We start from the raw sequence: 14,680 nt of genomic DNA on the forward strand, positions 1-14,680 counted from the left end.
GAAGAAAAAGGAAGATGAAGAGGAGAGAAATCACAAATATACATACATACAAGGGAGGAAATAGAAACGTGTGCAAAATTAATGGACTGGTCTCAAATGAGCAGGTTTGTTAGAGAACAAGAAATAGGACAAATCAGTAATGGATTTTTATGAAAGGGGTTGCAGAGGCCTGGGTGAGATACTTTATGGGAGGATCCTAGGCCATTAGGGAATTGTCTGCATAAACTGGGTGTCTAGAGGAATCTAAGACACACTGGAAGTAAAGGCAAACACATACTTTGTCTTTTTCCCAATTTTTCACTGCCTTGTCCCCCTACCCTTGAGCTCTTAAAATATAAGCTCTTAAAAACTCTGAAACATACCTAACCTTAAGGTAGTTCCATATAATCCTACCTAATGTGATAATTTCCTCTAATGAAGAATTAAACTCATGAAGAAAAAATAACTGAATTGGGAATTTTACCTTAATCCAAATATTCTATGACTGAGATAAAAATAAAGATGAATTAATTTTACTCACCAACAGTTTGTTCTGATGCAGCAGTCAAAGCTAGAAACTTTTTTGTATTTTCCATTTCTTCATTACTTGGCAAAGCTTCCCTATGTTTTGCAGACTAATGAAAGAGAAATTAAAGTTTAAATATGAGAAAAGAAAGCAACATCGGTCCTTGCTGATGCTCAGTGGTTACAGCCTTGGCCCAAGGACTGAAGGGTTGCAAGCTTAATCTCACGTGCAGGAGGCAACCAATCACTGTGTCTCTCTCACATCAATGTTTCTCTCTCTCTTTCTTCCTCTCCCTTCCACGCTCTCTAAAAAATCAATGAAAAAAGTATCCTCGGGTGAGGATTAACAAACAAAAAAAAGAAAGCAACATGGCATTTTGTTAAATTTCAACTTGGTTTCCAATCTTATACATACAAACAATAAGATTTAGGTCATTTTTATTCCTTGATTAGGAATTCTATTAATGTTTCCTGTCCCCACAAAATTCTGTCAAGTATTCCCAAATTGAGTCAGATATAAGGTCCAACATTATATCATAAATAGGGGCCCAGTGCATGGATTTGTGCACTGGTGGGGTCCCTCATCCTGGCCTGCGGGGGTTGGGCATAAACTGGTTCTCTGACATCCCTCAAGGGGTCCCGGATTGCAAGAAGGCACAGGCCAGGCTGAGGGACTCCATCAGTCATGATCGGGGCCAGGGAGGGACTGCAGAGGGGCTCTAGAGCGTGCCCAGCCCTTCTCACCCCGTCCCGATTGGGGCCAATCAGGAATGGCCAGGGAGGGATCTTGGAAGGTTGGCCAGCGAGGAGGGACTATGAGAAGGCTCCAGGGCATGTCCAGCCCATCTCACCCAGTCTGGATCCCAGACCCCAGCAGCAAGCTAACCTACCAGTTGGAGCGTCTGCTCCCTGGTGGTCAGTGCACGCCATAGCAACTGGTCAGACACTTAGCATATTAGGTTTTTATTACATAGGATTACCTTACTTAAATTTACTTAAGTTTCTGTTTAATATTTCTTTAACTAATGAGTAACCTAAAAGTACATTATCAAATTACAATTTCAGGACATTTCAAGATTACTACTGTATTTTATTATGTTTCCAGTTGTAATTCTTGTTTCCAAGCAAGTAAAAAATCTGCTTTGAAATTCAACAGGAATAAGTGATAGGTAAATTTTTTTCTGTTAAAATTTACACTAATTATTTCTCTAGTTTAAAGCACTGCATTTTGTAGGTTCCTTTCTTTCCATCCCAGTGGTCTTCCTGGGAACTTATAAAAATATATTCTTAGTTACCATGTTGTTTATTCATATTATTGTCAGGAAAATTTCCTCTGAAGTTACCTCATTTGATCAAGGAGAAATTTATCAAAAACAACCAGTTATTTCAATGTTCCTTACCCTAAAAGTTCTCTCCTTTGAGAGGGAAAATTAAATGCCAGCCAACAGCTATATATCAAGTCAGTGCCAATATCTGGTCAATATCCGCCCCTCAATACTATGGAGAATAAGAGGTCCGAGAAAGCCAAGGAAAGTTAATCGAGCACTAAAAATACTGAGACAGAAGCAAAGAGAGTGGTCCCAGACCTCAAGCACTTTAAAACTTCCTGAGGAGATCTTGACCAGAATATGAAATGACTTCCTCACTTGTTGGTCACAAAAGTTTACTCAAATAATAATTAGAAACAGGATGCCTACTGGGTTGTTGGTGGGGAATGAACACACCAGTGCCAATGCAGTGCCTAAAATCTGGAAGGCTGAAAAGTTACCTTCCTCCACAAAATAAATAAAGGCAGACCACATTAGTAACTACCACAGTTTGTTCTCTTCTTACTTATCACAGAGGAAATGGCTTCTTACATGTCAGCATGTGTTTATATAATTCTGACCTTAAGGTCTTCCCATAGCTTTATTCTCATTTCTAGACCTTGCTTCTTAACTTCTTTTTCTCTACATTGTTTCTTCATCAATATTTTATCAAGCCTGTTCATCTTCTGAATCGCATCTTGAAGTTGAGAATCCAATTCTTTTAATCTGGGTTCATCTATATTGTGTTGAAAGTAGGAATAAGCTTGAAGTTTAAAAAAACCATAAAGCTTTGTTTTGTTTTTACTATTTCTTCTTTCATTCAACAAATATTTATGGCTAATTGTAATAAGTAACACTGAGTCAAATATCTTGATTTATAGGTGCTTTCACATGTAGTTTTTCACATAATTATCTAAAAATCCTGTGAAATAGACATGTATCTCTATTTTACAGCTGCGATAACTGGATCCTTTTAAATAGCTAATATATTACAGCACTGAACCCAGAAGTGGGTCTTGTATGATTTTAATTCCCAAATTCTTTCTCCTTTATTCTGCTATACCTTCTATATTCATATAATTAACAAATAAGGAATAATACAAAAACCCTATCTTAAAGCTGCTTCAGACTAATTGAAAGAGAAGGCATGTACGCTATAGATACAGTGAAATGGAACTTGTCATACTAGTGACACAAAATGGTTCCAACATATGGAAACTAATACAGAAAAGTACTCCATGTAACCTGACACCTTTTACCTGTGCCCTTCCCACTTGTTCTATTTTCTTGACGTACCTAAAAATGTTCTTGAGTTGTGGATAATTGGAAGTAACTTTTTTGAAATTAGGGACTCTATAGAATTTTCATCATTCAAGTTTTAAGTTACTTCCTCTGTGAAGTCTGATGAAAGATGATCATCTGGCAATGAGCATCACTGCTCAAACTCTGAAGGCTCAGCCGCCCTAGTTTAGATCATTAGAAATGGCATATTATGCTAAGTAAGGCCAAATTTTGCAAACTTTTGAAAATCCAAAGAGTTCAATTATGTTTTTCTATAATGTATATTACTTCCTCTTTAAGGAAATTAAAACATTTTCAGAGGGAATAAGCTTATCCAAAAAGAATACTGATCATATTAATAAGGAGGCTCTGCACATTTTAATGTATATGTACTTCAAACGCAATAGCCTCTAGTTCTAATTCCCAGCCGCAAATCCTAGCATGCTCAGGCTCCGTGTACACAGGTGGTCTATAGAGCAGGCATTTTGAAGTAACTCATCATGCAGTACTGAAACAACATTAAATACAATGTAAACTGGGTTACAGCTCATCTCAACTACAACACCTGTTTCCTGATGACTATAATCCTGAATCACCTGGCCTTACTTTGAGAGCTAATATCATTCCAAATTTATACGAACTCAGCAGTTTTCACAGTTTATGAATCTCACCTTCTCTTGCAGGGGTGGGGAACCCTTTGTCTGCCAAGTGTCATTTGGATATTTATAACATCACTCGCCATACACAATTATCAACTTAAAAATTAACCTGCTTATATTTGGTCAAACATTTAATTAACTCACCCCTAATGCCTTGGCAGAGCCAGATCAAATGATTTCATGGGCCTTCCATGGCCCGTGGGCAGATGTTCCCCACTCCTGCTTTACAGCCTTAAAAGTTACTCAGAATCCAAAGTAGCTTTTATTGATGTGAGTTATATCTATTGATAATTACAATACTAGAAATCAAAACTGAACATATTGTAAACATTTATTCATTTTTAAATAAATATGTTATTACTAATTATATGTTAACATAAATGTAATACTTTTTTAAAAATAACTATATTTTTCAAAAAAATACTGAGAAGAATACCATTGTTTTAATATTTTAATATCTGGATTAATAGAAGGTAGCTAAAATCAAGTCAATCTAGAGCAATCTGTCATTTTAGTTAAAGTACACAAAGAAAAGTTGGCCACACAAGACATATAGTAGGAAAGAAAAAGAGAAAATAGCCTTTTCAGATAATGGTGAATATTCTTCCTTGACACTATACAAAAATTTAACAAGGTGTGGTCTCTAAAAGGTTAGTTGTGCCGTAACCGGTTTGGCTCAGTGGATAGAGCATCGGCCTGCAGACTCAAGGGTCCCAGATTCAATTCCGGTCAAGGGCATGTGCCTTGGTTGCGGGCACATCCCCAGTAGGGGGTGTGCAGGAGGCAGCTGATCCATGTTTCTAACTCTCTATCCCTCTTCCTTCCTCTCTGTAAAAAATCAATAAAATGTATATTTTAAAAAAATAATAAAATAAAAGGTTAGTTGTAATGTAAAACCTGTAACCATATTAGTGAACTTTTTGTATTTGTTCCATTAAAATCCATGGATCTATCTTTCATGTTAACTGGGTCTTTTATCCTGCACTGGTCAGTTGGAAAACAGTGGTTCACTGAATTATGTAGACCTTCAAATGTTAACACATTTCAGTATACATCAAAAAAATCACATTTGTGAAGATGGCCACCAATTTTTTTTTTTTTTTTCAGAAAAGTCTAAGTATTAGGAAGTTGTCACGCTCACATGGACATACATAAGTTTTCTAAAATTCCACCTTTCAGTTAAAAGCTCAAATTTTATCATTGACAAAAAATACTATCAGATGTCTTCCTTGAAGTAACAAGCTCATTTCTTTAAAAAAAAAGTATTTTTATTGATTTCAGAGAGGAAGGGAACAGAAGATAGACATCAATGATAAGAGAGAATCACTGATCAGCTCTCTCCTGCATGCCCCCCCCCTGGGGATCGAACCGGCAATCTGGGCATGTGCCCTGACCAGGAATCCAATCCTGAACTCCTAGTTCATTGGCCAAGACTCAACCACTGAGTCACACCAGCCAGGTGATTTTTTAAAAAATGAATGCCAAATACCCAAGTCTGAAGGATAATAGATTTTCTGTCGGTCATTCTTTCAAGTAAAAATGGTGTTCCATTTAAAAAGTGGCCACTTCAGTTCTCAAACTATCACACAAGTACTTTTCCTCAGCACAACCTTCACATTTTGGTATACTAGTACAGCAGAATTGTTTTTTGTGTACCTCCCATTCTACCACAAAAGATATTAAAAGATTGTATTCAAAGGTCAAAATTTAATAAAATTATTAATTTGTATTGCTTCAAAGACATTCTTGAGTGACACTGGCTATTTCTTTTTTCTGCCAGTGCCTGGTCATGAAGAATATAATGACTAATAGTGCAATTTGTTGCCATTGCCTTGGTTCAAATTTATGCCATTGCCTTGCTAAAGCACCAGCAATTTTACCTACACTGCTTTTGTACCATCAATGCAAATGTCCATTCAGTGGGCAAGAAGGCAAATTGATTATTTCAGTATTATGATACACTATATTACTAATATATTATGTCAATATTGTGATGAAAGTAGTTTTTACTTTGCAGAGCTCCTGAAAGGGGCCGAGAGACACCCAGAGCTCTTAAGACCACATTTTGAGAACTGCTGTTCTAATTCATTCTGACCAGTATTAATTTAATAACCATGAAAAAAGGAGTCTTTTAAAATCCAAGAATTAGTAAGATCAAGTGGGATTATCCCTAAAAAATATTTATAAATTACATGATACATTTTATTGTACAATTTTAGTCATCAAAAAGATCAATAATTCCTGTAATAAAATGCAGAAATAAAACAATTTTATTAAATGACATATCTTATTATTTTTCTAAGTATACTTAAGGACTCCTAATATTCTTCTAAATAATCACTTATGATTGATCACACAAAAAAATAACTCATTATTTATTTCTATTTAGCTGATAAAAAACCTATCTAATTCTAATATTTTAACATCTATAATTATGATTAGCCAATCACCTACCTGAACATTTAGAAATTATCTGATGTTGAACCAAGTTCAAATCTTCATCTGACCCTTCTTTAGCCAGTTTTATATTATTCTCAGAGTAATAGTCTCCTTTATCGTCCTTATTGTTTCTACTTCCCTCTGTATTACTGCTTTCTGAGTGGCTCTCTTTATCAGAGTTCAACTTGATTGCAGTATCAATCTAAAAATTATTTCCAAGGAAACATTTTTCAAAAATAATGTACTGTTTTAAACTTTGAGTTTCTAAACTATTTTAGATAATGGAAGTATATGTGGGGACACACACACACTAGTATTAAAGTATTCTAGGAATATAACACTTCTTAATTAAATGTAATTTAACTACACAATTAAATTTAATAACAATCTGCACCAAAGAAACATGCACCATTCTCTAACAATTTCTAGCAATAACAGAGAAAAGTCAGGAATCAGTCCTGAAGAGAACTGCTCTCTATCAGGTTCTGGGAACGAGGCATGCTGGTCGCTGCTCCCTGAGCTTATACTCAGCAGACGAGTTAAAGGTCTAGAGCTGTGCTGTCCAATCCTATATAATAAAGAGCTAATATGCAAATGGTCATCACGCCTAACAGCTCAGACACTCAACATTGGGGAGAGAGGAATGGGGATCAGCCAGGTACAAATGAGCTCAGGAGAAAGGAATGGTGACCAGCCAGGCTGCGGCCCAGGAGAGGGACAAGCCACATACCCCGCGGTCCCAGGTGCCAGCGGCTGGGGTTGCGGCCCAGGAGAGGGACAAGCCACACGCCCTGCAGTCCCGGGCACCAGTGCCTGCGGCTGCAGCCTGGGAGAGGGACAAGCCACCCCCCTCGTGGTCCCAGGAGCTTACGGCTGAGGCCCAGGCAAAGCCATCCGCCCACGGTCCCCTGTGGCTGCGGCCAGCCCGGGCAAAGCCGGCCTGAGTCCTGGATGCCTGCAGCCAGCCAGAGGGAGGGAAGCCTGGGTCCCTGGTGCCTGTGACCAGCTGGAAGAGGGAATCCTGGGTCCCAGGTGCATGGCGAGGCAGAGGCGGTTAGAGGCAATCAGGCAAGCTGAGGAGCAGTTAGGCGCTATCAGGCAGGCAGGCAGAGGTGGTTAGGGGCAATTAGGCAGGCAGACAGAGGGATTAGGGGTGATCAAGCAGGCAGGCGAGCGGTTAGGAGCTAGCAGTCCTGGATTGCGAGAGGCAGTCAGACATCCTCCGAGGGGTACCAGTTTGGAGAGGGTGCAGGTCGGACTGAGGGACCGCCCCCCCCCCCCCGCACAAATTTCGTGCACCGGGCCTCTACTATAATATAATAGCCACATGTGGCTATTGAACAGCTGAAAAGTAAACAGGCTGAATTTAAATGTACTTTTAATGAAATTCAAGTCAGAACCATGTGCTTTGATGATTATTTTTATGCTATTCACAGTTTTTCTATTTCATTATGGTTTCTCTTTCCATTTTAGCGACATTCACTTTGCAAACACCACTTTGGTGCAGCTGTGTTTTCCTGAGAGAACAAAAAAAGACATCCATGGCTGAGTCAGGAGAAAACAGGGGTCACAGGGCACATGGCAGGGAGAGTCATAGTGGAAATGAACTCAGCCCAAGGGAGGGTCACAACCTCAGGGAAAGAGAGCCAGCCACTTTTTAAAAAAAAAAATCTTCACCTGAAGGCATGCTTAACCATATGAAGGACAGACATGCTTATAGAGAGAAAGGACATGCTTACAGAGAGGAAGGAGAGAGAGAGCATCGATGTGAGAAACATAGATCAGCATGCTCCCTGACCGGGATCAAACCCACAACCCAGGCATGTGCCCTGACTGGGAATCTAACCGGCAACCCTTAGGTGCACCAGAGGACACTCAACCAACTGAGCCACTTCGGGGGCTGGGTAAGAGCACCAGCCACTTCTGAGAGGAGTGCCTTTTCCCTCCCGATGGAAGGATTGTCTGCCCCAGTCCCTCAGGGCTCAGTCCTTGGAGGGTTTTATGCTCTCTCTACACCCATGTGATCAATCTCCCCTACTGTAATCTGTGCTCCTTGAGAATCTCCAAGGCAGAAGGTTGGTATTGTTGAGAATTAAACCGCCAGGGATACAGGAGCATCTCTGTTCACCTGATCTGGTACATAAATCCCAGCAGAACTGAGCTGAGTCAGTGGTATAATGATTATAGCCACCATTTATTGGTGAATTACTATTAGCCATGTCCTGTGCTAAGTACTTTACACACACTGCCTCCTTCACTCCACACAATGACCCTATGGTGAAGGCACTGCTACCTGATTTCACAGAAAAGAAAACGAATCTGGTATAGAATGAAACTAGTGGAGACCCAATTTATAAACAAAACAATGCCTACTTTATGTAATCTCAGAGGTGTTAAAGAGGGTTCCCTTTCAAAAACATACTTTTGTCAAAAGCCAGGTAAAACCTGAAATTCCCTAATATCCAGTAAATCCTTAAGGATTTTCTGTGAAAATGCTGAAATTGCTGGGAAAGGTCCCATGGGCCTTGTCAGTCATTTATATCATGGTATTAATGAATTTAGCTGACCTTACCCTGAGAATGGGTTTTTATAGAGAGGAATATAGAATATACAAAAGATAACTAGATAATAGCAATATACTGAGATAACACACTTCAGGACATACAAAGACCTTTCACATGTATCATCACATATGATCCTCTTAGAATGAGCAGGAAATAATAAGGCAAAAAGACGAAACTGGAGAACAAAAGGCTAACTTTGTCCACTTCACAATTTTACCCATAGCTCCCCACCCATCTTCCCCAGCCCAGTCACTGCCCGATAGTCTCTCTGTTCCTGACCCTCCTTCTCTTCTACCCCGTGGCCTATGTGCATGATTTTCCTTTCTTCTTCATTCTCAAAGCCACATTCCAGCTCCAATTTTCATTTCTCCATGTCCCCCACCTCATACCTGCATGTTAGTCCCAGGAAAAGTAAATACCCTATAAAAACCTTTCCTAACAATTAGATTCCCTACCTGAAAGATATGGGATTTTTTACGAAAAATATTCATAAGCAAAAATAAACCAAAAATTTTAGAATGAGAAATCTATTATTACTAAAGAAATTTCATTAAAAATATAGCATTTTAAATTCATTTTCTGCCATACAAAAAATTTTGGCAACATATGAATAAATGCCAAATTTGAACAATAAAACTAATAAAAAACTCCAGGACTTATTATTCAGACAAAAATATAAGGTTTCATAGACATTGAATCATTTGCAATCAGCAGTCAACATGTAATATACCTGTGGCTTCCTTCCCCAATCTAAGATGGACCTTACTTACTTTCCAGGAACTTGATTAACACAAATCACAATTTTTTAGGAGGCTTTCCTTTTGATAATAAATATTCTAGAGTTAACTGTAGCTTATTGGGTTCAAATAAAATCTTACTTGAAGTGACCATTGATATTTTTCTTTTAAATAAGTCTTGAACAAAGTAATATTAATCTATGTATTAAAACCTGTGTGTCAATATTTGTGAAGTTGCTGCTTTACAAAAAAAAAATTAAAAAATAAAAAAATCAACCAGGAATATATAAGCAGAAATACTAATTCTATGCTACTCTAAATTTTATCAGGTTTTGTATATTACCCTACCTATACAGAGAGGGAAAATCCTCATTCTAAATTTATTGAACAAATATTTTATGAATACTTACTATGTGCCACACTAAATGCTGAATGCTATGAATAACACAGAAAGGACTGACCAATTGAGTTAAAGAATTGAGACCTGCCCCCAAATAGGTGACTCAGTTGGCTGGAGCATCTCATACACCAAAAAGGTTGCAGGTTTGATTCCTGGTGGAAGCGCATATGGAAGGCAGCCAATCGATGTTTCTCTCTCACACTGATGCTTCTCTCTCTCTCTCTCTCTCTCTCTCTCTCTCTCTCTCTCTCTCTCTCTCTCTCCCCCCCCCCTTTCTTCTCTTTCTTCCTCTCTCTCTCTCCAAAATCAATAGAAACATATCCTTGGTGAGAACTGAAAAAGGAATTAAAACAATAACTAAGAAGTATTGAATACTTACTAGGTGTTAGTCACTGTTCTAAGAACTTTAAATATTATCCTTAAAACATGCCTATGAGGTTTGAACAGATGAGAAAACCGGCACAGAGAGTCAAAGTAATTTTCCCAAAATCACATAAAATGTGGTCAGCAGAACCCAATTTGAACCCATAACTACAGCTTTAAAAAAAAAAAAAAAAGAGGAGGAGGAAGAGGAAAGAGAGATAAAGAAGGCAACAGTATCCTATATAATAAAAGCCTAATATGCTAAGTGTTGGGTCGTCTGTTCAACCAATCAAAGTGTAATATGCTAATGATATGCTAAGGCCACTCAACCACTCGCTATAATGTGCACTGACCACCAGGGGGCAGATGCTCTGACTGGTAGGTTAGCTTGCTGCTGGGGTCCAGCCAATCTGGACTGAGCAAGATGGGCCAAACATGCCCTGGAGCCCTCTTATGGTCCCTCCCTGGCTGGCCAAACTCCCGTGTCCCTCTCTGGCCCCGATCATGCACCAGTGGGGTCCCTCGGCCTGGCCAGCACCCTCTTGCAATCTGGGACCCCTCGGGAGATGTTGGAGAGCGGGTTTCAGCCCGATCCTGCAGGCCAGGCTAAGGGATCCCACTGGTGCACGAATGCATGTACTAGGCCTCTAGTTTCATATAAAATGACCTAAAGTAAAGTCCAAGAAATCTGTGTGCTCCCAGCACACCCAAAAGAACGACCTTAAAATGGGATGTTAGCAACAATTTTTATTTTCAGTTTAAATCATTCTAAACAGCAAAGTACCTTGAAGGACACTGGCTCTGGTGAGAGCACCTCCAAAGAAGTATTTGAACACCTGCTCTCAGGACGTGTTCTTGAATTGGAGGCTGGTTTTGAAATCCCATCTAAGTTCCCCTTTATAATATCCATTGATATCCTGAAACAAAAATTTTAAAGCAAGTTATGATGTGTATTTGTTTAATTAGTGTTAATATGCAATTCATGGCCTTGTTATAAGAATTATGTTGCTACCAAAGTCACACTACCCTAATTTCATGAAAGACGTCTGTGTCTGTGGATCATTAGATTTTATTTCACTGTAGGTGGAAAACGCTGTCTCAGATGTTAGATTCTGAAAGTGGCTAAAAAAGAATGCAGAGGTGAATGCCATCTTGATGGCTTCCTGTACTCTGAGAGATAATTACTGTGTCTTTGAACTGAGAATACACTCATGAAGCACCACACCGCTCAGCCGAGAGTCATGCTTTGTCGTAATGACTGGCTAAGGCCTCTACTTCTTCTGGTTTTGCCTGCCTTATCCCAGTCTTCCGCCTTGTCTTCCCTCTCAGCTCTGATTTCTCCTCTCCTCCTTGGTGCTGTAGTTTCATGGAGTACCGACCTCCAGGTCACTGCTCTTTATCTACCATCCCTCCCCTTCTAAAACCCATGACACTACTTCTACCCTCTGAGTCAACAGAGAACAAAACCTACTTCTTCAAGTAGGGGGACAAACTTTCATTATCTGGCTATACATCACCAGTCTCTTAAACTATTTTTCTTGTGTCACCACCCACAGGCCTCTCACCACTCTGGCTGCTCTCTTCCCAGTGCTGCTTTCTGAAGCAGGAACTATGAGGCAGGGTGGTTTAAACAAGTGGGAGGACTTGGGTACTGCTTGCACATTGACCCTGTGCCGTTACTCAGGACCGGCCCAGATTTGGTCAGGAATGTGAGGATGTCATGCATACTGAATAAAATGAAAGGAATAGGGAGAGTTCTAGTTTTGCCTTCTCCATACTTAGCTTTATATGTGAATTGAAATCTTCCAACAAATCCTTTCCTAAATTCCTATCAATTATGAATTAAACCACTCCTCTCATAACAAAATGAAGAAAAGCAATTGCATCTGGCTCAGCAAGTGTTAACAAAGTCCTTTCCTTGTCCTACAAAAGGACTCGTCATTCTCTGCTGTTTAAACAGCACAGGCAGAGTCCAGGGAAGTTCTGGACACAGGCAGAAGCACAAACATAAACCACCTGATGCTTCTCCAAGGCACACAGAGGGATAACATGATTTAGCTCCCAACCACTCAGTGTGCCAAAGCTGGTGCTTAAGGAACCATTAGGTCAAGTCTTTCCATCTCAGCCAATGAAAAAGGTATTGGTCTCAATGTTACTCAACTCTGCAAAAGGGTTTGGCTCGCTCAGGAAGGCACTGACATTATTATTGTGGGATGACGGATTACCCTGGCCAATCATGTCACAATCAAAAAGCATAAGGCACTGAAAGGTCAAATGTCTTGTAAATGCCCTAAGCAGCTTGTCAGGGAGACTGATGGCAGCTTATAGAAGGAGCAGTGAGATGGAGGCATGTGCAGAGCTAGTATAATACATGTCAGTGAAGGGTGAGGCCCAGGGAGCTGTCAGTGACATGGATCAGCTATAAGGCTCCAGAAATGTTTCAATCTGCTTTAGAAATAGGTCTGTTCTATTATTTTTGCTCCTGAAAATAATAAATTAAATAAAGTACAGTTCCCAGGGTGAGTGGGAATGTAACTGGCAATCTTTGAATTTGGCCATATGGAAAAAAAGTATGGACAAAGGGCATTGAATTAGGATCTCACAGATGTATTTGAGTGTTTGAGAATAAACCTCAATGGCCACATAGACATTCCACAAGAAAAATAAAGCACTGTACAAAAAAGAAAGCAATTAAATGACAAAATTGGGGAGTAACTGGAACTTTCATATTTGATTGTGAGAATTCAAAACAGGACAACTGTGTTATAGAACTGCTTGGCATTTTCTTATAAAGCTAAACATGCACTTACCATATGATTCCACAATCTCATTTCTAGATGTTTACCCAAGAAATATGTTTCACATACAAAAACTATACATGAATGTTTATAGCAGCTTCATTAATTGCCCAAACCTGGAAACAATCCAAATGTTGCTCAACTGCCCTAGCCAGTTACTCAGTGGTTAGAGCGCTGGCCAGAGGACTGAAGGGTCTCAGGTTCGATTCCAGTCAAAAGCACGTACCCCAGTTGCAGGTTGGGGACATATGCGGATGTATCTCTCTCACAAAGATGTTTCTCTCTCTCTGTGTCTCCCCACTCCCTTCTTCTCTCTCTAAAAATCAATGGAAAAAATATCCTCCGATGAGGATTAACAAATGTCACTCACAGAGGGAACAGATAAGCAAACTGTGGTACATCCATCCAAATGAATACTACCCAGCAATACAAGGGGACAAACAACTGATACAAAACATGGAGGAATTTCAGCTGCATTGTATTAAATTGAAAGAAGCCAGGTCCAAGAGACTCCATAATGTTTGCCCAATTATAGGACCTTCTGGAATACACAAAACTTTAGGGGAAATGGTTGCCAGGCCTGGGAGCAGGGAGGGGTTAACTACAAAAGGTACCGGGGGATTTGGGGGGAAATTGTTCTGCATCTTGATTGTTGTGGCAATTGTGTTTGTCAAACCTCATTGGACTGCACATTAAAAGGGTGATTTTTAGCGTATATAAAGTATACCTCAATTTTAAATTAACCTCTCTTACAAATTTTTGTCTTCTTATATTTATATATCCCAAAGATCAATGAGAATTGCTTAGTCAAAGAACATTTGTGTTTCAAATTCTGGTAGTCTGCCAAATTGTTCTCCAAAAACACTGTACCAAACCACACTACTGCCACCAAGTTATGATGAGATGGAAGCGTTTCCCCGCATCGGACTGGGGTCAATGGTTAACGTCAAAGCTTTTTCATCTTTGTCAATCTGGTAAGTGCCCAAAGATATCTGGAGTTTGACTGACTTTGCTTGAATTACGAGAGAAGTTGAGCCTCTAGTTAAATGTTCGCTGGCCACCTTTTTTTTATTTTTCCGTTGAAATGCCGATGTGCATTCTTGGTCATTTATGGTCTATTTTAAGTGGCTGATGATTGATTTTAATATAAATTCTAGGCTGTTGGTCAGACTCCCAGGCACGTCCTCCCCGCCTCCGCCTTCCCCCAAGCCTTGCCCCTCTCCCTGCAGCCCGAGGCCTCCGGGCCGGCGGCCGGACCAACGCCGCTGCGCTCCGCGTGGGCTGGTGGCGGGGCGACCGAGCCGGCTCCTCACCTGCCCGAGGAGACTCTGGGAACTAGTCGCTCAGAGGCACGCCACGGACGCTCGCAGCGTTACCCACTGTCCCCCAAAAACAGGGCCTTCCTGTCACCACAGTTCACTACTCTGAAGCTGAGAGGAGTGGCGGGTCCAAAGCCCTCCTGCTTCTGAGAACGCCGTTCCCCCTGGCAACCGAGTCACGCCGCGCCCAGTCTCGCGATAACAGGAAAGGGCCGTACCACCCAGCATTGAGACGTGGGGGCGGGACAGCGAGGAGCTGGGCAGCTCCATTGGCTCGTTCGTGTTTCCGGAGCACGGCGCGGGTGGGGA

General features: G+C 40.3%; 1 protein-coding gene across 2 annotated transcripts in view; it reads right to left on the reverse strand.

Moving 5' to 3' along the window:
- Positions 1-14,529, reverse strand: part of FSIP1 (fibrous sheath interacting protein 1) — a 173,626-nt gene extending 159,097 nt beyond the window's left edge. The window contains exons 1-5 of one of the 2 annotated variants that reach the window (XM_036296881.1): positions 14,366-14,529; positions 11,039-11,171; positions 6,206-6,392; positions 2,393-2,547; positions 521-614 (exon numbers count right to left, since the gene is read on the reverse strand). In XM_036296881.1, coding sequence (XP_036152774.1) covers positions 521-614; positions 2,393-2,547; positions 6,206-6,392; positions 11,039-11,164 — 562 coding nt within the window. In that variant the 5' untranslated portion in view covers positions 11,165-11,171; positions 14,366-14,529. The remainder of the gene's footprint in view (positions 1-520; positions 615-2,392; positions 2,548-6,205; positions 6,393-11,038; positions 11,172-14,365) is intronic. The other variant, XM_036296891.1, reaches the window with a different exon arrangement.
- Positions 14,530-14,680: the final 151 nt, after the last annotated feature.

The sequence above is a fragment of the Myotis myotis genome, unplaced genomic scaffold (genome assembly GCF_014108235.1).
Source record: "Myotis myotis isolate mMyoMyo1 unplaced genomic scaffold, mMyoMyo1.p scaffold_m19_p_1, whole genome shotgun sequence".
NCBI lineage: Eukaryota > Metazoa > Chordata > Mammalia > Chiroptera > Vespertilionidae > Myotis > Myotis myotis.